The sequence below is a fragment of the Nomascus leucogenys genome, chromosome 24, assembly GCF_006542625.1.
Source record: "Nomascus leucogenys isolate Asia chromosome 24, Asia_NLE_v1, whole genome shotgun sequence".
NCBI lineage: Eukaryota > Metazoa > Chordata > Mammalia > Primates > Hylobatidae > Nomascus > Nomascus leucogenys.
Genome location: NC_044404.1, coordinates 27,500,911 through 27,527,498, shown reverse-complemented (window position 1 = coordinate 27,527,498; position 26,588 = coordinate 27,500,911). Strand labels below are relative to the sequence as shown.

Sequence of the window (26,588 nt, the reverse complement as noted above, 5' to 3'; positions counted from 1 at the left end):
ATATGGCCTCATGGAGTGTTCCCAGCAACCAACAGATAATGGAGGAAAGGAGTCGAACGCAATTCACAGATAAGTCAGTATCATATTTTGGTATCAGCTAGAAACGGACCACTCTATTACAGCCCCAGCTGGGGGTGGTCCTGAATAATAGTGAATCCTCCCAGGGGGCAGAACTAGGAGCAGTATACCGTGTTGTTCCCTCTGTATGCAGAGAGAGAGAGATGGACTGAGGTACAGATATAACACCAATTCCTAATAAGTGGCAAATGGCTTGGCTGGTTGGTCAAAGGCATGGATGGAACAAGATTGGAAGATTGGGAATAAGCAGGTGTGGGTTAGGGGCATAAGAATGAACTCTGAATGGGCATAAAGCACCTGGATCTCTGTGTCTCATGTTAATGCTGACCAGAGATCATCTGCTGCAGAGGAGGCTCTACAGCCCAAAGGCCAGGATGTCCCATCCTGTGGGTGTCAGCCAGCCTCTAAACTTAGCCCCGCTATTGCCTCGCAATAGACCTATGAGTGTCCAAGGTGGTAAGGATGGGGGTTAGAAATGAGTCCAACAACTTGGGCTCCCTCTCATCAAAACTGATCTGGCAATTGCCAAAATATAGCCAATCTACCAGCAGCAGGTAGCAATATGGCAAAATTGCTCAATGAGAATAGCCAGCCATCTGGTGGCAGGTCAATTATTTCAGACCCCTTCCATTTGGGAGAAGGCAATGATTCATGCTTACTGGAATTTCTACGTTCTCCAAATAGAGGTTGCATTTCTGACCCATAGCGCTTCAAGCATCACCATCCAAAGGCTTTAAAGAATGCTCAGTTCATTACCTAGGGCCAGGGGGACCCATCTTGAAACTCAAGATGTATCATGATGGCCACATGAACACAGGCTTCACTGGTCTTACCATATGCCCATGACCCAGAAGCAGCCAGCCCGAGAGAACAATGGAACAAAGTGACTTAATTTCCAAAGTTCTGGGGGTTTATAAACAGCATATGGTATGTCACATGACTACTGTGGGATTGGAAAAAGATCATGTAAATAGAGCACTTTGCACAGACCCTGGCATGCAGCAAGTGCTCAATAAATAGTAGGTGTTGTTTATTAATTGGACTGAATGGTGAAAGGCCTGTGTGCCCCAGGGGGGGCTGGTGATCAGGCTTCACTAAGCCCAGTATGGCCGTGGCTGTCATCATAGTGTGACATGCTTTGAATACCCTTAGCGGCTCCAAAAGTCCTCAGCTTGAAGTGCATTTTTCTGCCAGCAGGCAGCACACAAATGGTCCCGCTGGGCGGAGCTGGGAGAGAGGGGAAAATGAAACTCTGCGGAGTGCAGGGCTGGGAGAGAGGGGAAAATGAAACTGCAGAGTGCAGAAATAGAAACTCCGACGGGGATTGGCTGCCTAGGGTGAGACGTGGGAGGATCTGCAAGTGATGATAAAAAGCCAGCCTTCAGCCGGAGAACCGTTTACTCGCCGCTGTGCCCATCTATCAGCAGGCTCCGGGCTGAAGATCGCTTCTCTTCTCTCCTCCAAGGTAAACTCAGGAGCTATGAAGTGTGGGCATCAAGCTGCCACCCTCTGCCAGGCTGCCTGCCTGCCTATAAATCTCATGTTCTGAGAGCCAGGAGGCCCCTTCTCCAGGGAGGCAGCACCCCTGGGTCCCTTTTAGTGCCCTGGGCTGGGACTTGTCTAAGAGGATGGGTTGGAGATTTTTAGGGAGATGGGATACAAAACCCCAAGAGGCATGAGACCCAGCTTGCAGGTGCAATATCAGCGATCTGTGGCCTTAACCCTGTCACCTCTTGGAGCCTTAATTACTTCCTCTGTAAAAGGGAGGTTAAGTTGCCTTACCTGCTCAAAGGACTGGATGATTTTAGAAGCCCTTTCATTATAGGATCCAACATGACAGTGAGTTCATCTTTAAGGATAGATGAAGCCATCTGGAGTGGTTGTTAAAAATGTGGGCTTGGTGGCCGGGCGTGGTGGCTCACGCCTGTAATCCCAGCACTTTGGGAGGCCGAGACGGGCGGATCACGTGGTCAGGAGATCGAGACCATCCTGGCTAACACAGTGAAACCCTGTCTCTACTAAAAATACCAAAAAAAATTAGCCGGGCTTGGTGGCGGGCACCTGTAGTCCCAGCTACCCGGGAGGCTGAGGCAGAAGAATGGCGTGAACCTGGGAGGCGGAGCTTGCAGTGAGACGAGATTGCACCACTGCACTCCAGCCTGGGCGACAGAGCAAGACTCCGTCTCAAAAAAAAAAAAAAAAAAAAAATGTGGGCTTGGGTATTAGCCAATTGTGGGTTTAAACCCTGACTTTGCCACGACCTGGCTAGGCAGCCTTGGGAATATTACTTAACCTCTCTGAGCTTCAGTTTCCTTATCTATAACGTGGTTGATAACAATGGTACCTACTTCATGGTGTTGTTATAGGTACAAGTGGACTGCATGCCATAAAGTGCTAAGTACTCAATACATGAGAGGAGTTTCTTGTTTTTCTTTTTAACTTAGGGAAATAGCATTGAGCTGACAAAGATCACATTAGAGGTGAGTCTGAGGGCATATGAATTTTCCAGTTTTGTGGTATAAAGGAAAGAGCATAGGTTCTGAATTCTGACAGTCTTGAATGTGTACCCATGTTGTACAGTTTGCAGTGTGACCTTTATCCCTTGTGATATTGTAAAATATATTTTTTCATCCCCAGTTCGTGGCATACAACTCCTAAAATCCTTGGAGTCTTCAAAGTGATAAATATCTTTTGAGTGATAACTATCTAATCAATATCTTTTGAGTGATAACTATCTAATCAATACCTTTTGAGTGATAACTATCTAATAAGTTGACTGATGGCTGGCATTTCCTCTGGGGAGGGGAGAGGGGCTGAAGGTTAAGCTGATTACCAATGGGCGATGATTTAATCAGCCGTGCCTATGTAATGAAGCCTCCATAAAAGCACAAAAGGACAGGGTTTGACGAGCTTCCAGATAGCTGAATACAAGCAGGTCCCCAGTGGCTGGTGCTTCTGGAGAGGAATGGAAACCCCATGCCCTTTCTCCCATACCTTGCCCTATGCACCTCTTCATCTGGAGCATTTGTAATATCCATAAGGAACCAATAAACGTGGCTGGGTGTGGTGGCTGACGCCTGTAATCTCAGCACTTTGGGAGGCTGAGGCAGGCAGATTGCTTGAGCTCAGGAGTTCCAGATCAGCCTGGGCAACATGGTGAAACCCCATCTCAAAAAAAAAAAAAAATTAGCTGGGCGTGGTGGTGCATACCTGTAGTCCCAGCTACTCTGGAGGCTGAGGTGGGAGGATCACTTGAGCCTGGGAGGCGAAGGTCGCAGTGAGCTGAGATAGGGCCACTGCACTCCAGCCTGAGAAATAGAGTGAGACCCTGTCTCAAAACAACAACAACAAAACCAATTTTTTTTTTAAAGAAAGAAACCAGTAAATGTAAGTAAAGTGTTTCCCTGAGTTCTGTGAGCTGCTCTAGCAAATTAATAAAACTGCAGGAAGGAATTGTGGGAACCCCAATTTATAGTCAGTCAGAAGCACAGGTAAAACAACCTTAGGGCTTTCGATTGGCAGTCTGGGGGACTGAACCCTCAACATGTGGGATGGGCCACTATCTACCCATAGTGGCGTCAGAATTGAATTTGGGGACCCTCAGCTAGTGTTCACCAGAAGACTGACTGCTTGCTTGCTGCTGGGGAGAAACCCCCGCACTTCTGCTGTCAGAAGCCTCTTGTATGGTGAGGGAAACTGAGTTTCTTTTTCCACACACCTTCCTGTGCTTTCTTTCTGAAAAAAAAATTAAGTTGATGTGAGGCCAATGTTTGGTGCCTGTAGATATTCAATGCATTGTAAGAATGAGTTTATCTTAAAAAAAATTTTTTTAAGCAAATTCTATGCGTCAGGCACTGTTCAAAGTGCCGGGGATACAGCATGGAACAGTTACTAAATTAACAAGTACCCTCTGAAATAGGCTCTATTAATACCCCAATTTTAGAAATAAATAAACTGAAGCCCAGAGAAGCAAAGTACCCTAGTATCCTGCCCAAGGTCACTCGGGTACAAGGCCAAGAACAACCACAGTCATGATATTGACGTCTGCGGAGCTTACCACGTGCCAAACACCGTGCGAATCCGCACACCCACCGGTTGGGGCAGGGACATCTCTGCCACTGATGCGGAGAGGAAACGGATTCCCGAGGCTCCTGAGAGGAATTCCATTCACCGCACCTCGCTGTTTTTTACTGATTCAGTCGGAACTGGAAGGGAAAACAGCGGAGCTGATGAGCTCCAAAAATGCCCTGGGGACCATCTCCCTCTCGCCCGTTCGCAGGTCTAGTGACGGAGCCCGCGCGCGGCGCCACCATGCGGCAGAAGGCGGTATCGCTTTTCTTGTGCTACCTGCTGCTCTTCACATGCAGCGGGGTGGAGGCAGGTGAGAATGCGGGTAAGGATGCAGGTAAGGGGACAGGTAAAGGTGCAGGTAAGGATGCAAGTAAGGGTGCAGGTAAAGATGCGGGTAAGGATGTGGGTAAGGATGCAGGTAAAGATGCAGGTAAAGATGCGGGTAAGGATGCAGGTAAGGATGCGGGTAAAGATGCAGGTAAGGGTGCAGGTAAGGATGCAGGTAAAGATGCGGGTAAGGATGCAGGTAAGGATGAGGGTAAGGATGCAGGTAAGGATGCGGGTAAAGATGCGTGTAAGGATGCGGGTAAGGATGCAGGTAAGGATGTGGGTACAGATGCGGGTAAGGATGCAGGTAAGGGTGCAGGTAAGGGAACAGATAAGGGTGCAGGTAAGGGAACAGATAAGGGTGCAGGTAAGGGAACACATAAGGGTGCAGGTAAGAGAACAGATAAGGGTGCAGGTAAGGGAACACATAAGGGTGCAGGTAAGAGAACAGATAAGGGTGCAGGTAAGGGGACAAGTAAGGAGGCATATAAGGGTGCTGGAGGATGGGAGGAGTGTGGGATAAAGGACAGAGTTTCAGGGTCCCGGGTGTAGAGACTCTGGCGTGCTTCTGTAGAGACCCTGGCGTCCATTCCAATGGACAGCGCAGGGTTGGTGTCGCCAGAGTCCCAGATTCAAATCCCACTACTCTGTTCATTCCTCCATCCTACCGAAATTTACTCGATGCTAGTTCTGTGCCAGGCTAGGGGCCTAGGGGAAAGTCCCTTCCCCTCTGTGAGGCTCTCTGAGTAGGAGAGTGGTGGCCCCCGCCTCCAGGAGTGGTCCTGAGCATCAGACACAGAGTAGGGGACCCCTGTGCCCCACCCCAACACCCCCACTACGCTTTGTCTGCTCTCCTGCAGGCAAGAAAAAGTGCTCGGAGAGCTCGGACAGCGGCTCCGGGTTCTGGAAGGCCCTGACCTTCATGGCCGTCGGAGGAGGTGGGTCTGGAGGGCGAGGATCTCGGGCAGGTGGGACGGGCCTCTGCCGCGGGCGCTCGCTCACCCTCTCCTGTTCCTCCAGGACTCGCAGTCGCCGGGCTGCCCGCGCTGGGCTTCACCGGCGCCGGCATCGCGGCCAACTCAGTGGCTGCCTCGCTGATGAGCTGGTCTGCAATCGTGAATGGGGGCGGCGTGCCCGCAGGGGGGCTAGTGGCCACGCTGCAGAGCCTCGGTGAGTGCGGGGCCTGGGCCCCTAGTGGGACGTTCTTTACTATTATTTTCATCATACATATGGGGAAACTGAGGCACTCAGGAATTAAGTAATTTACTCAAGTAATTAAGTAGTTTACCAGGAATTAAGTTATTATTTATTTATTTATTTTGAGACAGAGTCTGGCTGTGTCACCCAGGCAGGCTGAAGTGCAGTGGTGTGATCTCGGCTCACTGCAACCTCTGGCTCCCCGGTTCAAGCAATTTTCCTGCCACAGCCTCCCAAGTAGCTGGGATTTACAGGCACACGCCACCACGCCCAGCTAATTTTTGTATTTTTAGTAGAGATAGGGTTTCACCACGTTGGCCAGGCTGGCCTCAAACTCCTGACCTCAGCTGATCCACCCGCCTCGGCATCCCAAAGTGCTAGGATTACAGGTGTGAGTCACCGTGTCCGGCCAGGAATTAAGTAACGGACTCAAGTCTCCCTGCTAGTTTAGACCAGAGCCTAGATTCTGACCCAGTCAGTACGATGCCAGAAACCCCATTCTCAGCCTCAAAGGCTGGGTGCCTCACTGATGCTTTGGCCAAATCACAACAAGCCTCAATTCCCTCAGCGATGGGTGGGGTGATCATCCTCAGTTTAACATTTTTGAATCTGCTCAATCTCAGAGACCACAGTAGCAAAGAAATGTAGTAGAGTAACTCAAATCAATCTCACACCAAACTGGTCTTGACTTGCAGTTTTTGAACACCATGGAGGGAACAGATACAGAGCTCCCAGTGACTCTTCTATCAATTGATCAATCTATTGATCTATTTATTATAAAGGTCAAAACAAGGTGTCACACTGCCAGGTTGGAATGCAGTGCGTGATCACAGCTCACAGCAGCCTCGAACTCCCAGGTTCAAGCTATCCTCCAGCCTCAGACTCCCAAGTAGCTGGGACTACAGGCACATACCGCCACACACCGGCTATTTTTTTTTTTTTTTTTTTTTTGTAGAGACGGGGTCTCATTGTATTGCCCAGGATGGTCTTGAATTCCTGGGCTCAAGCAATCCTCCCACTTTGGCCTCCCAAAGTGTTGAGACTGCAAGCATGAGCCACTGTGCCGGCCCAGAGTGACTCATAAAAAATGGCCTCACTTCCCTCTCTCTCCTCTCTCCCCACCCGCCCCCCCCACCTCTTTCTCTCGCTCTGAGGCCTCCAAAATCCTGGAGAAAACCTGCCCCTGACAAACTTCCCTCTCTGCCTTTCTGAACCTCGCATCTTCTCTTCTCTCAATTCTGAATGGCAAAAGCCCAAAGCACCAGCCCAAAAGAAGAGAGCGCTGCTCAGAGGGGGCCACACCCCTGCAATGGGAGGGGAAGAGTGTGGGCGAGCCCAGGGACACCTCTGGGCTATAAGCTAATTGTCCTCTCACATGCCACAGAGCTGTGACAAGATGAAACGATCCCTAGCTTGTGAACCCCCCACACCCACACAGGGCACCACGAAGGGGGCTGTTAGCATGACTAATAACATGGCGTTTCCATGGCAGACATCAAGTGAAGGAGCCATTATTTTTGCCTTTTTCATCACTGAAACACATCTCTGATTTGGGATGTCAAGGCGAGGTAAAAATGGGACTCACTTTGTAGTAGTGCCATCCCCTCTCAGGGCCTCTGTTTCTCCATCTAGAAATGAGGGGTTGGACTCAACCAATGGTTTCCAGACATTTGGATTCCCAGGCCTGGCACTTGGGCCCCAGTGACTCATCTGTGTTTGCTTTACAGGGGCTGGCGGCAGCAGCGTCGTCATGGGTAATATTGGTGCCCTGCTGGGCTATGCCACCCACAAGTATCTCGATAGTGAGGAGGATGAGGAGTAGCCAGCAGCTCCCAGAACCTCGTCTTCCTTCTTGGCCTAACTCTTCCAGTTAGGATCTAGAACTCGGCCTTTTTTTTTTTTTTTTTTTTTTTTTTTTTTTGAGATGGGTTCTCACTATGTTGTCCAGGCTAGAGTGCAGGGGCTAGTCACAGATGCAAAGATAGTGCACTGCAGCCTCCAACTCCCAGCCTCAAGTGATCCTCCGGTCTCAGCCTCCCAAGTAGGATTACAAGAATGCACCGACCATGCCCAGAATCCAGAACTTTGTCTGTCACTCTCCCCAACAACCTAGATGTGAAAACAGAATAAACTTCACCCAGAAAACCCTTTGTCCTGCTGTCAATCATGTTTGCAGTGAGAAGCCCAAAACGATCTGGCTCTGGCCTGCGCCGTCCACACACCCCCATTCCCGTTTTCCCCTCACGTCAACCACAGCTCCTGGAACACAACCAGTTGATTTTGTTTCTGGGCCTTAGCACATGTTGGTCTCTCTACCTGGAATGCCTTCAGAAGCTCATCTGCCCGAAAAACTCCCTTCCATCCTTCCAGACTCAGTTCAGACATCCCCCGCTCTGGACTCCTGCCTAGCAGGACCTTCTGTGTAAATGGACAGGCTCGATTCCACAGGGTGCTTGGGGAGGCAGAACTCAGTTTGTTCTCACTGAGAGAAGCTTCCAGGCACTTCTCTGATTAGGCAGAGATGGAGAAGCCAGGTCTCCGTTCTCTCAAGAAGCGCTAGTGATCACCCTCAGATGGAGAATAAAGGCCAGCCCTTTGCTCTGGGGAAAGGGCGTAACAGCAGCTTTTCGAGGGCTCGGCAAGGCCCCCTTTCCTCATAGGACTCTGGGGATAGGGAGAACAGTTTGCATATGGAATTCACAGCCCTTCTGAATAGGAAGGAAAAGACAACCCAAGCACACAGGAAGCATTCCGTAAATGTCAGTTATGATTGATGAAGGACTTGCATAAAACAAAGAGGAAACAGCCAAGTGACAACCAGGAATTAGCTCATCTGACTTTGGAGTCAGGGTTTACTCTCTGGGCCTCACAGACCATATTCTTCCTTTCTTCCAAAGTTGGCACCAAATTAGGGTCTCCGCCCTTAGAAGAAGCCCCACTTATTCCCTTGGACAACATCAAGGCCAGAGAGATGGACAGCTCTGCCCCAGGATTTTAGATCTGAGACCTCAGCAGTCCTCAGGCTGAATGACACTGGAAATGACCAGTTCTTTATGGGAGACTCCACCTTCCCCAGGATCCCTTGGGACCGGCCTGTGCAGGCTAACTCCTTGCCTTCATTCTGTAAGTGATGGCAGGGGCAAAGGACACCACAGCGGATGAGACCCAGTTCCTGCCTACTTGAGGCTCATGATGCACAAATGAGGATCCCACCTTTTCCTTCCCTGTCACCACCTCCCCACCCCCATCTCCTTTCACCCACCCTCACCCTTGCCAGGGACCACAATCCTTGCCAGGGACTACAATCGTCCTATCTGCAAAGCCTGTGGCAGAAGGGTGAACACACACCAGAATTCACCATCGCAAGTCGAGAGATGCTCAATACATTTTTAATTAATTAATTATTTTTCTTGAGACAGAGTCTCACTCTGTTGCGCAGGCTGGAGTGCAGTGGCGTGATCTTGGCTCACTGCAGCCTCTGCCTCCCAGGTTCAAGCGATTCTCCTGCCTCAGCCTCCCAAGTAGCTGGGATTACAGGCACCTGCCCCCACCCCCACCTAATTTTTGTAGTTTTAGTACAGAAGGGGTTTCGCCACGTTGGCCAAGTTAGTTTTGAACTCCTGACCTCAGGTGATCCGCCTAAGGAGCACTCTCAAAGTGCTTCGATTACAGGTGTGAGCCACTGCACCTGGCCTCAATGCACTTTTAGATGCCTCCCTGGCAGCAGCCTTCAGAGAGACACGTGGCTGTGTCCCCGCCCAGCTCCAGGGCTGAGTCACCGCAGACAAGTTAAGTACTCTCTTGGGGTCCCAGCTTCCTTGTTTTTGTTGTTGTTGTTTGAGATGAAGAATCTTGCTCTGTTGCCCAGGCTGTAGTGCAGTGGTGGGATCTCAGCTCACTGCAACCTCCACCTCCTGGGTTCAAGCAATTTTTGTGCCTCAGCCTCTCGAGTAGCTGGGATTACAGGTGCCTGCCACCACGCCCGGCTAATTTTTGTATTTTTAGTAGAGACAAGGTTTCACCATGTTGGCCAGGCTGGTCTCAAACTCCTGACCTCAAGTGATCCGCCTAACTCGACCTCCAAAAGTGCAGGGATTACAGGCGTGAGCCACTGCACTCGCCCTGCTTCTTTGTTTTCAAAACTAGGGGTGGGGGTGTTACATATCGTGGTCTCCAGGACTTCCTCCTCTAAAACATCTGCTGAGCCTGAAGCACATGCTTCTGAGTCCCCTCAGCCCTGTCAGATCCTGGCTTTCTGAGGATGAATTTTATTTTTGGAAGCAGCCAAAAGCCTCTCTGTAGTGCCAACTTTGGTGACTAAAGTGGGTGACGGTGCAGGGCAATACCATGTTTGGTCACAAATGAGGGTAACTAGAAACTAGCAGGGCTTGGCTCTACTAAAAATACAAAAATTAGCCGGGTGTGGTGGCGGGCGCCTGTAGTCCCAGTTACTAGGGAGGCTGAGGCAGGAGAATCGCTTGAACCCAGGAGGTGGAGGTTGCAGTGAGCCAAGATCACCCCACTGCACTCCAGCCTGGGCGACAGAGTAAGACTCCGTCTCAAAAAAAAAAAAAAAGAGTCCAAAAATAGATCTCATCTCTGACTGCCAACGTAGAGGTTCTCTGTCCTCATCACTTTTCTCTGGACCTGTTTGCCAGATTGTAAAATGGGGAAGGGAAGGAGTTGGACTCTCGTCCAGACCTAGAATGTCTTTCTCAAGTGCTCAAGTTAGGACTGTCTTGCTCTTAAATAAAATACTTTAGGGATTTCCTTGTTCTTTAAGGTCCTTCCAGGTCCCCCATACCCTTGAATCACCACCCTCCCGGCAGCGGCTCTCACAATTTCATGGTGCTATGTGCTGATCTGACCACCAGGTGGCAGTACGGTCCTATCTTGGAATCCATCAGCCCTCATCAGCCCTGAGCAGCTCCACGATTACCTACAGCCCTCTCTGGGACAGGCCCCACCAGGGTTAAATAGAGACGGAAATGAATAGACTTCGCCCCTGCTCAGCAGCAGGAGCTCCTGAAGCTCACAAGAGTGGCCCATCAGAGAATCCCTCCAGGGCCCACCTCCTCTCCCCTTCAAGTCCTCAGTCCTACAATTCGGGGATCGCCAAACTCCTGTAGTCAGGTCTCACCTCCAGGCTCACTGCCTGCGCGCCCAGACCCAAGTCACGAGGATGAAAGTTAACGAGAGGAGCACGCCACACGCACTTCTTGGCTGGGGAGCAGAGGGGGATGCTGGGAACTGGGCATCACTAGATTCTGCCTGGAAAGGGGGGTCTGGGCCAGCCAAGGGTCTGGCGCAACAGTAGCTGGAGGCTGCTGAGGCAGGGGAGGCCTGTGGCTTCCTGTGAAGAACAGAGGAGCCACTTCCTTTAAGCAGATGGCTGGGGGAGGGGTGGAAGATGAGGGAGCATAGGCTTCCTGGCTTAGCGGGAGGAAAAGGGGTCCCAGGAAGGCCCCATGAAGAGGTCCAGAGCAGCCTTCTCTTTCCCTCCTTCTGGGTCTCCATGCAACAGAGAGCTGAGACAAAGTAAGGTCACACTTGTGAAGTTCTGGCCGTGAAGCCACAGAAAGGATACTCAGGTTAGGGAACAGGCTCATCTGTAGAGGCCAGTAAAAGAAATGGAGAGTTGGTTATTCCAAAAAGCAAGTCCAAGCACCTACCCCCCAGTATCCAGGTCCCAGTCCCCAGCCTCAGAACCCAGCCCCAGAAATCCAGCCCCCATTTCCCCGCTGCAAGCACCAGTTCCCAGAGAAACGTCCAGTGCCAAGTCAGAAGCTGGCAGAAGCCCAGTGGTTCATTATCTGTGTGAACAAATGGCATGGCCCCACAGGAGAGATTTTTTTTTTTTTTTTGAGACAGGGTCTTGCTCTGTCCCCCAGGCTGGAGCACAGTGGTGCAATCATGGCTCACTGCAGCCTTGACCTCCTGGGCTCAAGTGATCCTCCCACCTTAGCCTCCCAATTGAGACCACAGGCATGGACCACCACATCCAGCTAGTTTTTTTTTTTTTTTTTTTAGATGGAGTTTCGCTCTGTCACCCAGGCTGGAGGGCAATGGTGCAATGGCGTGATGTCGGCTCACTGCAACCTCCGCCTCCTGGGTTCAAGCGAGTCTCCCGCCCCAGCCTCCCGAGTAGCTGGGATTACTGGTGCGTGCCACCATGCCCGGCTAATTTTTGTATGTTTAGTAGCTACAGGGTTTCACCATGTTGGCCAGGCTGGTCTTGAACTCCTGACTTTAGGTGATCTGCCTGCCTTAGCCTGACCACAAATTCTTGATGAACCAGTAGAGCTTGCCTCCCAGCACCCACAGCTACCAGGGCACAGCGTGGTTTAACTGCTCCAGGTTCTGATCTGCAGAAGGGGTAGGGGTCTTCACTCAGCCATGATCACTATCCTTGGAACCCACCAAACTAAGCCCATTTCTCCTTCAGTCTTTCACACTTTGGCCAAAGGCACCTCCAGGCATGCCGGTGCCTAGCCAGACACCTTCCCAAAGGCTTTTCCCCCTAACTTTTCAGTGATGGCTCCTTCTGCACTCTTTGGTCTTCACTCAAATGTCACCTCCTCAGAGAAGCCCTCCCTGACCACCTACTTTAAAATTGCCTCCTTGTTTCTCTCTACCACAGGAATTGCCAACTTGTCTGCCCCTTGGAATCACCTGAGAGCTTACAATTGTACTGATACCTATGTCTCACTCACAGTGTGGGAACAGCTTGCTCTAGCATGTCACTCTTTTTCTGTATAAAGCCAGTAAAGACATAGAGCCTTGGTGACTCCAAGAAGTAGGCCCAGGTACCCAACCCCAAGTACCCAAGTCCAAGTCCTCAGCCTCAGAGCCCAGCTCCGAACACCCAGGTCCAAAGTTTTACATATATTAACTCTTTTCATCCTTACAATAATTCTCTCGGGTGTTCTTAGGATCCGCATTTTACAGATGAAGAGCTCAAGGTACAGAGAGGTTAAATAACTTCCCTAAGGCAAGCAGCTAGCAAGTGACAGGACAAGGATTTGAACCCAGAGAGTCTGCCTCTGTAGAACAGTGCCTGGCATCTAGAGGGGCTCGATAAATAATTGTCCAATGAATGAATGACTTCATCTTAACTCCCTCTGCCTCACCCACCCCCATATTCAATCCATCAACCCAGCTGCCTAAGGATTGTATCTTTTAATTATTTATTGAGTCTGTTCACGTCCCACCCACGGTAGCCTCCCTCTCATCTAGCTTACTGCCTTCCATGCTGGAGGGCACCTCCTAGGTGTCCCTGTGTCCACTCCTGTCTATTCTCCACACAGAGGTAGGCAGATTTTAAAACACTAAGTTCCCAGTGACTGCCCACAGCACTTAGAAGAAAATTCTATTTGCTTACTATGGCCTCCAAGGTCTTAAATAATTCACTCCCCTAAACCTCCAAAGCCTCACCTCACTCAGTTTCCTTTCCCTTATTTTCCAGCCTGCTAGCCTCATTGCCTTTGCACAAGCTCTTCCGTCTGCTTGGAACACTTGTTGCTTCAGGAGTCTGCTCGATGTAACTTCTCCAGGGACCCGAGCCCCAATCCAAATTAGACACCTGGTTATTGTAGCAGCCTGTATCTCGCCGTCTCAGAATTAATCACGACTGCAATAAAAACGATGGCACGAGCATTTGTTACCATCAGGCTTCCGCCCTAGATTATGAGCTCCCTGAGGACAAGCAGAGGGTTCATCTCTCTTTATAGCCAGAACCCAGCACAGCGCCTGGCACACAGGAGGCGCCCAATTACTTTGGCTGAGTGGATAGACATACATACAGACGGACGGATACATGGCTGGAAGAGGATTGAACAAGTACATTTTAAAATGCCCTGGCTGCATTTCTTAGAGCAGTTACAATGCGCGCAATTCACATGGGAGTTATTTTCACCCTTTGAGGGCCCGCACTCACCGGGGCCCCGGTCGCCTTTCCCAGGCAAGGCCACTGGGCGGGGCATCCGGGGCCGTCTGAGTGACGTCACAGCGGGGCGCGCCCGGAGGCGGCCCTCACTTCCTGATTGGCAAGCGCGGTGGCCACACCCACCGCCGCAGCCGTCGGAGTAGAGATGGTGGCAGCGGTGGGCGCAGGGGGAGGCCCGGCGTTCGCGCTGACGGCGGTGGGGCGGTGGGGCGGTGGGGCGGCCGCGCCGGCTTCAGGGCGTCGGGATCTCCCGGGGCACGTTCATGAAGCCGGCGAGGTGGAGACTGGGGGCCGAGCGGTTCGCGAGGCTCGCGCGGTTCCGGGGGGCAGTGGGACGGCGGACGGCTAGTGCGCTGCGGCTGGACCGCTCCCCGCGGCGGGCCGGGCACAGGGTGTGCCCGGGCCTCCGGGCGCTCGCTGCAGCGCATCTATTTCGGGGCCTCTGACCTCAGCGAGGAAAGTCCCAGAAACACAGCCCCACCCTCTCCCTCACCCTCCTTGACACGCTTGCCTCTTCCCCACCACCCCAAACTCAGACCCAGAGACACTGCGGGAAACTAGGCGCCTGCAGACCTGGTTTCTTAGCCCTAACTCTGTGTGACCCAGAACAGGAGTCCATGCCTCCTGGACGTTAGTCCGCTTATCTGTAAAATGAAGCGACACCTGCGTTAGATGATGCGAGGTATGAAGTACCCTGCCCTAGGGGTGCTGGTGCGAGGGGCTCCAGGGTTACTAGTTTCTTCCTGATCCTGCCGCTGATGTGCTCTGTGTCTTAGAGCAATTTCACTTAACCTCGGGGGCCAGGCTTCCCCCATCCTAGGATGAGTCAATTGTCTTTCTAGTCCCGGGGTCCTGGGGGCCAGGCCTTCTTGAATCATGGAGTCAGTGGCGAGTTAAGAGCAGGCACCGCCTCCTGGTGTCGGGGCTCCTGCCTTTCTGAGCCCTCACTCTCTTCTTTCCCCATGCTCCCCACCCCCCAGCTCAGGGCCCTCCAGCCTTGTCTCTTGACTTCTCTAAGGTTCCTCTGACAAGTGAGTTTTCTCATCCTCCCTGATGGCTCGAATGAGGTTGTGCCTAAGATGGCTGGGCTCCCCAGAGGCTCTTTGAAGTTTCAGTCTGCTGAGACCTTAAAGGGCATCCCAGGACAACCTTCCTGCATGTTCCTACCAAGGTTGCGTCACTCCCCTGCACAAAACCATTCAGAGGCTCCGTATGGCCTCAGGCCACTTGGCAAGACCCACAGGCCACAATACCAAGGTCTCTCTTCTCAGCCAAGCCCCCAGCCAGGCTATAGCCAGACACAACTTTCAGCTGTCTTTCCTCTCTCCCAGTGACACAAACCTCTGCTGGGATCACTTCTTCCCTGAGCCATCCCCTCACACCTTTTACCTGGCTAACTCCTCATCCCTGACCATCATGGAAGAGGATGGATCCTGACCCCTAAGGTGGGTCTCAGTTCAGTTGAGGACTGGTGAGTGACTGCTGACCTCACTCAGCGCAGCCACTCCCCTCCTCGCCTCCTTCCCTCTGCCCACGTTGAACTTTCAGCTGCCTGAAAATACGTGTCTCTCTCGCCTCTGAGCCTTTGCACCTGTTTTTCTCTCAGACCTAAACACTCTTCCCTTCCCTACTTAACTTGTGTTTGTCCTTAAAAAAAAAAAAAAACTCAGTTTAGGCCCAGGTGTGATGGCTCACGCCTGTAATCCCAGCATTTTGGGAAGCCAAGGTGAGTGGATCACCTGAGCTCAGGAGTTCAAGACCAGCCTGGCCAACATGGCAAAACCCCATCTGTACTAAAAATACAAAAATTAGCCGGGCATGGTGGCATGCACCTGTAGTCCCAGCTACTCAGGAGGCTGAGGCAGGAGAATCGCTGGAACCCAGGAGGCAGAGGTTGCAGTGAGCTGAGATTGCACTACTGCACTCCAGCCTGGGTGACAGAGCAAGACTCCATATATATATTTAAAAAATCAGTTTAGAAGTCAGTTTCTCTAGGGGTTGGAGGTTGGAGTTTCATGACCAGCCCCTGCAATATAGAGCACACACTTTCTTGGCAGTATTTAATGTCTCCCCATTAGAATGTAAGTTATCGGTTGGCAGTGGTGGCTCACACCTGTAATCCCAGCACTTTGGGAGGCCAAAGTGAGATGATTGCTTGAGGCCAGGAGTTCAAGACCACCCCGGGCAACATAGCAAGACCCCATTTCTACTAAAAAAAAAATTTTTTTTTGAGATGGAGTTTCACTCTTGTTGCCCAGGCTGGAGTGCAATGGCATGGTCTCGTCTCACTGCAACCTCCGCCTCCCGGGTTAAAGCAATTTTTCTGCCTCAGCCTCCCAAGTAGCTGAGATTACAGGCACGCACCACCATGCCCGGCTAATTTTGTATTTTTTTAGTAGAGATGGGGTTTCTCCACGTTGGTCAGGCTGACCTCAGGTGATCCACCCGCCTCAGCCTCCCGAAGTGCTGGGACTACAGGCATGAGCCACCATGCCCGGCCTCTACTAAAAATTTTTTTAAATTAGCTGGGCATACCTGGCATGTACCTGTAGTTCCAGCTAATCGGGAGGCTGAGGCATGAGAATCACTTGTGCATAGGAGATTGAGGCTGCAGTTAAGCTAAGATCAAGCCATTGCACTCCAGCCTGGGCGACAGAGCAAGACCCTGTCTAAAAAAAAAAAAAAAAAAAAAAAAAGAGAGAGAAGAGAAGGGAGGGAAGGGGAGGGGAGGGGAGGGGAGGGGAGGGGAGACCGAGCGTGGTGGCTCACACCTGTAATCGCAACACTTTGGGAGGCCGAGGCGGGTGGATCACCTGAGGTCAGGAGTTCAAGACCAGCCTGGCCAACATGGCAAAACCCCATCTTTATTAAAAAAATACAAAAATTAGCCAGTCGTGGTGGTGGGCGCCTGTGATCCCAGCTACTCGGGAGGCTGAGGGAGGGAGAATCGCTTGAACCTGGGAGGCAGAGGTTGCAGTGAGCTGCGGTTGTGCCACTGCTCTCCAGCCTGGGCGACAGAGTGAGACTCTTGTCTCAAAAAAAAAAAAAAAAAGGCAGAGTGCTGTGGTTTACACCTCTAATCCCAGCACTTTGGGAGGCCGAGGCAGGCGGATTACCTGAGGTCGGGAGTTTGAGACTAGCCTGACCAACATGGAGAAACTCCGTCTCTACTGAAAATACAAAACTAGCCGGGCATGGTGGCGCATGCCTGTAATCCCAGCTACTTGGGAGGCTGAGGCAGGAGAATCACTTGAACCTGGGAGGTGGAGGTTGCAGTGAGCCGAGATCGCGCCATTGCACTTCAGCCTGGGAGACAAGAGGGAAACTCCATCTCAAAAAAAAAAAAAAAAAAAAAAAAAATGTAGTTACAGGAGAGTAAAGATGCCTTGTCACTATATCTCCTAATGACAATGATGGCCACAGGCCCTGGCCCAAAATGGAATCTCAATAGGAGTTTATTGAATTAATGAGTGAGTGAATCTCTACCCAGTGCTTGTCCAGTCCCTGCTTACATACCTCCAGAGGCAGGGAGCTCACTACTCTTGAAGCAACCCACTCTGTTTGCAATTAGAAGACCTCTAATTCCTGCCCACCCCCAACCATTGCCCAAGAGATTCCCTGGAGCTGAGGCCCAGAGAGAGTGCTTACCTTGCCTGAGGTAGTTGGTGCAGAGCCAAGGCCTACTCAACTGTCCTGAGGGCATGCGCAGGCTCACCTAACCCTGAAAGAGCCCCTCGGTGTCAGCACTGGCCAGACTCCCCCACAGCCTGCATCCATTGGTAGGCCTGGGACTTGAGATGCCATCACAGCCCCTTTCCCGTTTGCTCAGGAGCAGCCAGCCAGCATCTGCTGAAGACGGGGATAGCAGGTCCCCAGTCTGGGAGTGGGGAAGCTAAGAAGGAAGCACTTTCAGGTAACACTGGACTTCTGTTGCCCCTTTCAACCCCCATGCCAGCCCTATAAAGCAGGACTTGCCGTTCCCATTTTACAGATGCACAGACTGAGGTGCTGGTTACCTGAGAGAACACAGCAAGATAGTGGCAAAGCCAGGCCTAACTTCAAAGCCTGACCTCTTTCCTCTGCCCCTCAGCTTGATGCCTCTTGTCTATGTGCCCTACTTCCAGGCCAATTCTTTTCTAAGCCTCATGAGGTCCTGAATTGTCCTGTGGCTTTTGTTCCCCAAGCTGGGTCCCGCCCACAGTGAGGACTCACCAGCTGTGCTTTGGCAGCAGCTAAGAGCTGGCTGAGTAACAGGAGTCATCCCTTCCTTCTGTGTTTAGTCACTCCCTAAAACTGCAGGGGGACCCCGACCAAATTAGATAGTGGCCAAGCAGGTGTTTTGGAGAGGCCAAGCCCCTGAAACTAGGCCGGGCCACCTATTTGCTGTATCACTTAGGTCTGTTTCTTTCATGGAGCCTCAACTTACCATCTGTAAAGGGGGCGAATTACCCTTTCTCAGGGCCTCTGTGTGCAAGGATTCAGGAAAGCTGCTCTCCTGTCTGCCGGGCCACCTCACCTGTGCACCTTCACCTTGAGGAACAGTTCCCCACCCCACCCCCCGGCCAGGGTCCCTTTGTTGGCAGAACTCCAGCATAAACTGCACATAACCTGATTGTTGATGGGGGCCACAGATCCGGGGTTGGGCAGGCATTGGGTTGGGGGCCCAGCTCCCCAGCTTCAGCCCTTCCTGGCCTTGGTTCCTGCTGGGGAACAGGCTCTGTCATCACGTCTGCTTCCTCTTCTTTCTGTGGCCTTTGCAGAGCCATTTCCCAGGGGGCTCTGCCTCTCCCGCCTCCTGTCTCCTCCCCTGTCTTCCCACCCTTCTTCCTCACACAGTGTTTATCATCGCCCACTCTGGGCCTGGCACTCGGCTCATAGAGCTGAATAAGCTCAGGGCCTGTCCTTACAAAGCTCACAGTTTGGTGGGGAAAATGGACAAGGAAACCAAGTTACAATGTATTCACCCATCCCAAATACTATTGCCCTCCCTGCCGCTGCCCTCACCCCTGCAGTCTGCGCTCCACGCAGTAGCCTGAGTGCTCCTGTTAAAACGGAGGTCAGAACGTGTCACTCCTCTGCTCAACCCCCTCGTCCCCCCATGGCTCCTGGTGTCAGAGGAAAAGCCAGTGTCCTTGCTGTGACCTACAAGGCTCTGCGTGATCTACCTCACTGCCTCCCACTCTCCGCTCTGATCACTCCCTTCCAGCTGCACTGGCTGCCTTGCTGTTTCTCAGCATGCCAGGCGCGCTCCTGCCTCAGGCCTCTGCATTTGCCCTTGGTCCTGGCAGGCGTGTCTTCCCCCAGGTAGCCACGTGGTCTCCCTTCCTTCACTCAGGTATCTCCCCCTCATCCAGGGGCCTTCCCTGGCTGCCCATCTAAATATTACCCCTTAGTTTCCTTCTGCTCTTTTACCTGCTTTATTTTTTTCTTAGCCACTCACTACCAAATGACATGTAACTATTGATTTTCTTTTTCCTGCAAGAGCATAAATCCCATGAGGTCTCCTGAGGTTCCCCACCCCCAAAAACAAACAAAAAAAGGACAGAAGAGAGAGAAAGAAAAAGAATGCCAGAAAAATTCTGAAAAAAAAAAAAAAAAAAAAAAAAAGAACAGGCAACACTCACTGACTACTGTTAGATAACAATATTTAAAACTTCAAAAATTAAAACAACTTGGGGCTGGACGGGGTGGCTCAAGCCTGTAATCCCAGCACTTTCGGAGGCCAAGGCGAGTGGATCACTTGCAGTCAGGAGTTCGAGACCAGACTGGCCAACATGGTGAAACCCCATCTCTACTAAAAATACAAAAATTAAGAGCTGGGCATGGTGGCTCACGCCTGTAATCCCAGCACTTTGGGAGGCCAAGGCAGGCGGATCACCTGAGGTCAGGAGTTCAAGACCAGCCTGGCCAACATGGTGAAACCCTGTCTCTACTAAAGATACAAAAATTACCTGGGTGTGGTGGTGCATGCCTATAGTCCCAGCTACTTGGCGGACAGAGGCAGAGAACTGCTTGAACCCGGGAATTGGAGGTTGCAGTGACCCAAGATCGTGCCACCGCACTCCAGCCTGGCCAACAGAATGAGACTCCATCTTAAAAAAGCAAAAATACAAAAATTAGCCAAATTAGCCTGGCCTGGTGGCAGGCGCCTATAGTCCCAGCTACTCAGGAGGTTGAGGCAGGAGAATCACTTGAACCCAGGAGGCAGAGGTTGCAGTGAGCCGAGATCATGCCACTGCACTCCAGCCTCCTAAACAATGAAACAAGATTCCATCTCAAAAAAATAAAATGAAATAAAAATAAATAATTAAGGCTGGGCATGGTGGCTCACGCCTGTAATCCCTGCACTTTGGGAGGCCGAGGCGAGTGGATCACTTGAGATCAGGAGTTCGAGACAAGCCTGGCCAACATGGTGAAACCCCTTCTCTACTAAAAATATAAAAATTAGCCAGACATGATGGTGGGTGCCTATGATCCCAGCTACTTGGGAGGCTGAGGCAGGAGGATTGCTTGAACCCGGGAGGCAGAGGTTGCAGTGAGCCGAGATCAAACCACTGCACTCCCGCCTGGGTGACAGAGCGAGACTCAGTCTCAAAACAAAACAAAACAAAAAATAATAATTAAAACCACTTGGTTTGGTTCAGGAAGAGACAAACAGACCAATGGACTAGAATAGAAATTCCAGAAATAGACCTAATTGCACGCGAGAATTTAGTATTTGATAAAGGTGTCCTCTCAAAGTGGAAAATGGACTCTTTAATAAATGGTGTTGGGACACCTAGGTCGCCAACTAAGAAAAGAAAATTAGATCCTAGATCCATGCCCCACGCTGAGCACCAGGACGAGCTCCCAAGGGATAAAATAAATTTTAGAAAAATCAAAATAAAACCATAAAGGCACTAGAGGAAAACATGGGAGAATGTATAATCTCATCGTGGAGAAAGTTTAACCATGACTCAAAAATCAAAAAGGTGTAAAAAAAGATTGATAAGGTCAACTATATAAAAATCAAAAACTTCTGCATGGAAAAACACTATAAATCAACGCATAAGACAAATGATAAACTGGGGGAAATATTTGCAACTCTAATCACAGACAAGGGAACAGCTCACTTATTTAGAAAGAATTCCAGGAAATTGATTAAAAGGACCAACAATCTTACAGAAATAGAGGCCTAGGCCGGGCGCGGTGGCTCACGCCTGTAATCCCAGCACTTTGGGAGGCCAAGGTGGGCAGATCACCTGAGGTCAGGAGTTCAAGACAAGCCTGACCAACATGGAGAAACCCCGTATCTACTAAAAATACAAAAAAATTAGCTGGGCATGGTGGCGCATGCCTGTAATCCCAGCTACTCAGGAGGCTGAGGCAGGAGAATCGCTTGAACCTGGGAGGTGGATGTCGTGGTGAGCTGAGGTTGCACCATTGCACTCCAGCCTGGGCAACAAGAGTGAAACTCCATCTCAAAATGAAATGAAATAAAATAAAGGATACTAACTTTGGCCACGTGCAGTGGCTCACACCTGAAATCCCAGCACTTTGGGAGGCCGAGGTGGGTGGATCACTTGAGGCCAGGAGTTCAAGACCAGCCTGTCCAAAATGGTGAAACCCTTCTCTACTAAAAATACAAAGATTAGCCGGATGTGGTGGCGCACGTCTGTAGTCCCAGCTACTTGGGAGAGAGAATTGCTTGAACCTGGGAGGCAGAGTTTGCAGTGAGCCGAGATCGTGCCACTGCATTCCAGCCTGGTGACAGAGCGAGACTCCGTCTCAAAAAATAATAATAAATAAATAAACAAATAAATCGTATTACTCTCCTGCTCAGAAACCTTCCAGTGGTTTCCCATCACATTGATAATAAAACCAAATATCCTTCCTGTAGCGGACAAGGCCCACCAGTGTGAGCACATCCTTCCTGAACAGCTCTAAGTTCATCTCCCCTCGCTCACTGTCTTCCAGCCACACCGGCCCCCAGGCAGCCTCTCGCCTCAGGACCTTTGCACTCACGGTTCCCTCACTTTATTCAGGTCACTGCTAAATGTCACCTCTGCAGAGAGGCCTTCTTTCACCTAAAAAAAAAAAAAAAAAAAAAAAATTCTTTTACGCAGCCCTGACCCCTGATTGCCAAGACGTTCTAGCCCCTTCCTGTCTTTGCTTCTCTTCAAAGCAAGTCTCACCCATGATGTCACACATCTGTTGATTGTCTCCTCCACTTCTGAGTTCCAAGAGGGGAGGGGACTGGAGCTGCCGTGTTCACAGCTCTCTCCTCAGGCCCTAGCACAGGGCCTGGCACATTCAGTAAATATTTGTTGAATGAATGGATGAAATGTGACACCAGATGTAAAGTGCTTAGCATGGTCCTGGCATACAGCAGGGATTTGATAAACGTGACTTCCTTCTCCTTCCCTGGGACACCTTCACACTCCTCTCACCCCTGTCTCTCCAGGAAGACCTCCCATGTGACCACATGAGCTCCTTGTCTCAGGGAGCCCTCCCTCTCTCCTTCCATGTGGCCTTTTCATTTGGCTGTTGGCCGGGGGATATGACATGACTTCTCCATTAGACAATCGTGGTTCCTACTCACTCAGCCTCCCTCCTTTTCCAAAGCTCACCCTATGAAGCTGCCTGCAGGGCCCACACGTATCATTTCCTGACTCTGATAAGGAATTCCCCCTCTGGTTTGTTCTCTTTCTCTGTCAGTTCCTTCTGCAGTCTGACCGAAATCATTCTTGCTGCAATAAAGAATGAGTTTCCTTTATTTCCCTAGGGCTTCTGAGAAAGCAGCTGGGCTAATTTTTTCCTGTAATATTTTGGTAGTTGTTAAGGGTTTAGAGGTGAACCCTCTCCACGGAGTCTGCAGTCTCAATTCTCAGGCAGAGCAACTCTTGTCAGCTGCTTGGCAGGAAAGGTTTCTCTTTATTCATCTTAGAGGATTTCAGCACACCCTGCGGGGTGGCCAGCTCCCCAGGACTGTGGCCCATCAGGTGGTTGGGAGCCAGGGACAAGATGGTGGGCATGGTCGTGGGCACGACTGAACCCAGATGAGAGGTGAGGTTGGCACCTTAACCTTGACCACCTCACTCCCACCTCTCCCTTCTTAATTTATCCATCCATTTAGTCAGTCAGCTCAGAATAAGAATCAGAAGCATCAACTGTGTGCTAGGTAACCAGCTCTTATCTTCTCTAAGTCTTGCTTTCTCTGTCTATAAAACGGAGGTAATAGTATTTACGTGGTCATTGTGAGGATTAAATGAACTCATGTATATAAAACCCTTAACGTATCCTTGGCTCATTATAAATATTCAATAAACATGTTATTTTTCAATTCAACCAGCAAATACTGAGAGATGCCATCTCTGGGCCAGGCCCTCAAGGGTCCGGTGGGAAAGGCAGATCTGGAAACATGTATTTATGAATAAAGTCCAGGGCAAGCTCACACCTGTAATCCTAATATATTGAGAGGCCAAGGTGGGAGGATTGCTTGAAGCCAGGAGTTCAAGGCCAGCCTGGGCAGCATAGCAAGACCCTGTCTGTACAAAACAAAAATTAAAAATTAGCCTCATGTGGTGGTGCACACCTGTAGTCCTAGCTACTCAGGAGACTGAGGCAGGAAGATCATTTGAACTCAGAGGTTTGAGGCTGCAGTGAGCTAGGATCATGCCATTACACTCCAGCTTGGGCGACAGAGTAAGACCTTGTCTCTTAAAAAAAAAAAAAGTCCGAACAACGAGTAGTTGGGGTACAAGGTGGGGCTGGGAGCCCACCTACCTGCTGCTCGGCGGGGTGACCTTAGGGAAGGCACACCCTCTTTAGTCCTGCCAGGGAGAATGCAGGAGTTGAGATGGGGACTCAGGCCTAAAAATAAGGCAGGGCAGGACTAAAGACTTGGAGTTGAACCAGCTAGCCTGCTTTCCAATCTTGCCTCTGCTGAATTCTCCCAGTATGACCTTTGGCAAGGCTCCTGCCACTCTGAAGCTCAGCTTCCTCCTCTGAAGAGTGGGGGTGGGGATGGTCTCATCAGGGGCAGGGTGGCCGTGAGGATGCAGAGGAGGGCAGATGGCAGAGTCAAAGGTGCTATGCCCTGTGTGGGAGCCAGCCCTGGCCCACCTGAGGATGAGGAGCAAGCTCTCCCTGCGCAGCTCCAGGCACTTCTTGCTGCTGTAGCTCCTCCCATGCCAGTGGCGGGAGTGCCCCAAGAGGCTGAGGGTCGGGTCCTTGCCATGTTCCATGAAGTCTGGCATAGGGTTCCCTGGCACGCAATGGTGTACCTAGGCTGAAGAGTTTCAGTTTCATGCAGAACACATCTTGGGGCAGGGGCACAGGGGCACCCAGCATATTACATCTGCTCCTACCCTGAGCCAGAGGGGCTGAGTGCCTGGTGTGGGCCTTGCCCTGCTCATTGAGTCGCTATATTCTTGGACTTCTCTGCACCTCAGTTTCCCCATTTGTAGAATCGAGATAATGGGCCGGGAGCGGTGGCTCACGCCTGTAATCCCAGCATTTTGGGAGGCTGAGGCAGGCAGATCACTTGAGGTCAGGAGCTTGAGACCAGCCTGGCCAACATGGTGAAACCCCATCTCTACTAAAAATACAAAAATTACCTGGGCGTGGTGGCCGGCACCTGTAATCCCAGCTACTCAGGAGGCTGAGGCAGGAGAATCACTTGAATCCGGGCGGTGGAGGTTGCAGTGAGCTGAGATTGTGCCCGCCACTGTACTCCATCCTGGGAGACACAGTGAGACTCTGTCTTAAAATATATATATATATAGCCGGGCACGGTGGCTCACGCCTGTAATCCCAGCACTTTGGGAGGCCGAGACGGGCGGATCACGAGGTCAGGAGATCGAGACCATCTTGGCTAACTCGGTGAAACCCCGTTTCTACTAAAAATACAAAAAATTGGCTGGGCATGTTGGCGGGCACCTGTAGTCCCAGCTACTCGGGAGACTGAGGCAGGAGAATGGTGTGAACCCGGGAGGCGGAGCTTGCAGTGAGCTAAGATCGCGCCACTGCACTCCAACCTGGGGGACACAGCGAGACTCCGTCTCAAAAATATGTGTGTGTGTGTGTGTGTGTGTGTGTGTATAGACAATGAAATTGACCCTACGGGAGAGTCTTTCAAAATTAACCTGGTGCTAGAGACCACCTTTCTGTAGCTTGTGGTCCACTCCATCCTGCCCTCTTCCTTCTCCCGGCCCTGGTGATGTTAAGCAAGGGGGTCTCTCCTTCGCACTGGGGGTTCCTGAAAACAGAGCTTTATATCTTTCCTCAAACACGGGGCAGGGCCATGTCTCTTCCAAAGGTCTTATTGTCCAACAGTGACGGTGCACTTACATGTCAGGCACTTCACATGCGTCATCCCAATTCATCACATCACATGGGTTTTTACTAATATACCCATATTACAGATGAGGAGACTGAGGCTTAAAGAGTTTATGCAACTTGTTCAAGGTCATCCAGACAGTAGATGGAGGAGTCAGGATTTGTCCAGAGGCCCATTTCAGGGTTATGGAGAGGAGGCAATGTTAGTCAATTCAGACAGACTCTGGGCCACGCCCCAGCTGTTTCACTCATGCACTAGCTGCGTAACCTTGGGAAAGCCTCTGGAATTCTCTGGCCTCAGTTTCTCTATCCACATAACAGAGTGATTCTACCACAGGGAGAGAATGTGTGTAAACGTCTAGACAGGATCTGGCACACAGTAAGTGCTCAATAAATGGTGTTTCCTCCTCCCTTCCTTCTTTTGCTCCTCCGGTAGGAACTCCAGGCCTGAGCATATGCCAAGCCAAACTGGCCTCCTGTCTCAGAGGGACAATTTTGTGTTCCCTCCTCTCATACTGATAAGGCTTAGGGGACCACTGAGAGCCCCCACTCCCAGACTGCCTTGACTCCCAGGGAGCTTGAGTCAGCTGGCGGGTGAGGGGACAGTCTCCAGGCTGGTGGGGACACAGCCCAATTCGGGGGGAGGTCCTGGCCCCACACCTGACACTGAGGAACCACAGCATTGTGCCACCTCCTTGCGCATCTGGGGTGTGGCTGGGGTGCATGGACACAGGAGGCACAGAGTTGGTGCTCTGGAAGGGAGTGTGTCAGGGGTTCTAGCCTATGTCAAGTCAGCCTCTGGGGCCACTCACTCTAGGGAAGGTGGAATGTGTTGTGGTGTGAACAGCAGCTGGTGAAGTTGGCATAGTTCCACTCGTGCTTGTCAAAGCGAGAGCCCAGTGAGTTGCTAAAGCAGTGCCTGGTGTAATGGATAGGAATTGTCCCCTGGGGGGTTGATGTCACCCAGAACTGGCACTAAGCTCTTCCCTCCACCACCCACTGATACCCTTTCTAGTATCAAGCACTCCTGGCCCCCAAGGTCCTCAGATCTCACAACTTATGGGAGGTCCAGGTGCCACTGAGGCAAAGCCCAACAGAGCGCCCATACTCAGGAAATTAGCAAGCCTCCCATCAAAGCAGGAGAGATGGAAGCAGACTGCAAAGACACCCCCGGAAGCAGAAGGTTCTGTGCCCAGGAATGCTCCCTACTTCATCTGGGAGTCCCACTCTTGGGAGAGAGCTGTGGGGGAGGGAAGGGAGACTTCCCCACAGGCAGAGGGATGGCCAGGTTGACCTGGTCCTTACCTGGAAGCCCCAAAGCTCAAGCAGGATGCTCTGCATTGGGTGCCCTGGGACTGGCTGCTCCTTAGTGCCACTGACTTGGAAATAAACAGCAGACGTTGGCCCCCAAGGCCCATGATCCCTGGTGTCACTTTTTGGCACATGCAGAAGGACTGCTGTGGCAGAGCTGGAGGGCTCAGTCCTGACCTGCCCTGGTGGACAGGAGAAAGCAGAAGACTAGACTCCCAGGGACCCCCAGGATCCTTGACCTGCAGACTCAGGGCTGAAGGGGGCTCCCTGGGCAGCCTCCAAGGGCATACACCATTCTCACTCACCTCTGAAATATACCAGCCTACCCTGGAAGACTCCA

At 51.2% G+C, this 26,588-nt stretch overlaps 1 protein-coding gene across 2 annotated transcripts; it reads left to right on the top strand.

Moving 5' to 3' along the window:
- Positions 1-1,438: 1,438 nt before the first annotated feature.
- IFI6 (interferon alpha inducible protein 6) lies at positions 1,439-7,820 on the top strand. 2 transcript variants are annotated; one of them, XM_004092234.3, is made up of 5 exons: positions 1,439-1,543; positions 4,358-4,459; positions 5,337-5,414; positions 5,497-5,646; positions 7,401-7,820. In XM_004092234.3, exons 2-5 carry the CDS (start codon positions 4,390-4,392, stop codon positions 7,493-7,495), a joined length of 393 nt encoding a protein of 130 aa, XP_004092282.1. In that variant the 5' UTR covers positions 1,439-1,543; positions 4,358-4,389; the 3' UTR covers positions 7,496-7,820. The 2 variants fall into 2 exon arrangements, with proteins under 2 accessions (XP_004092282.1, XP_012353997.1); XM_012498543.2 differs by having other exon boundaries at positions 4,358-4,471.
- The last annotated feature ends 18,768 nt before the right edge of the window (positions 7,821-26,588 follow it).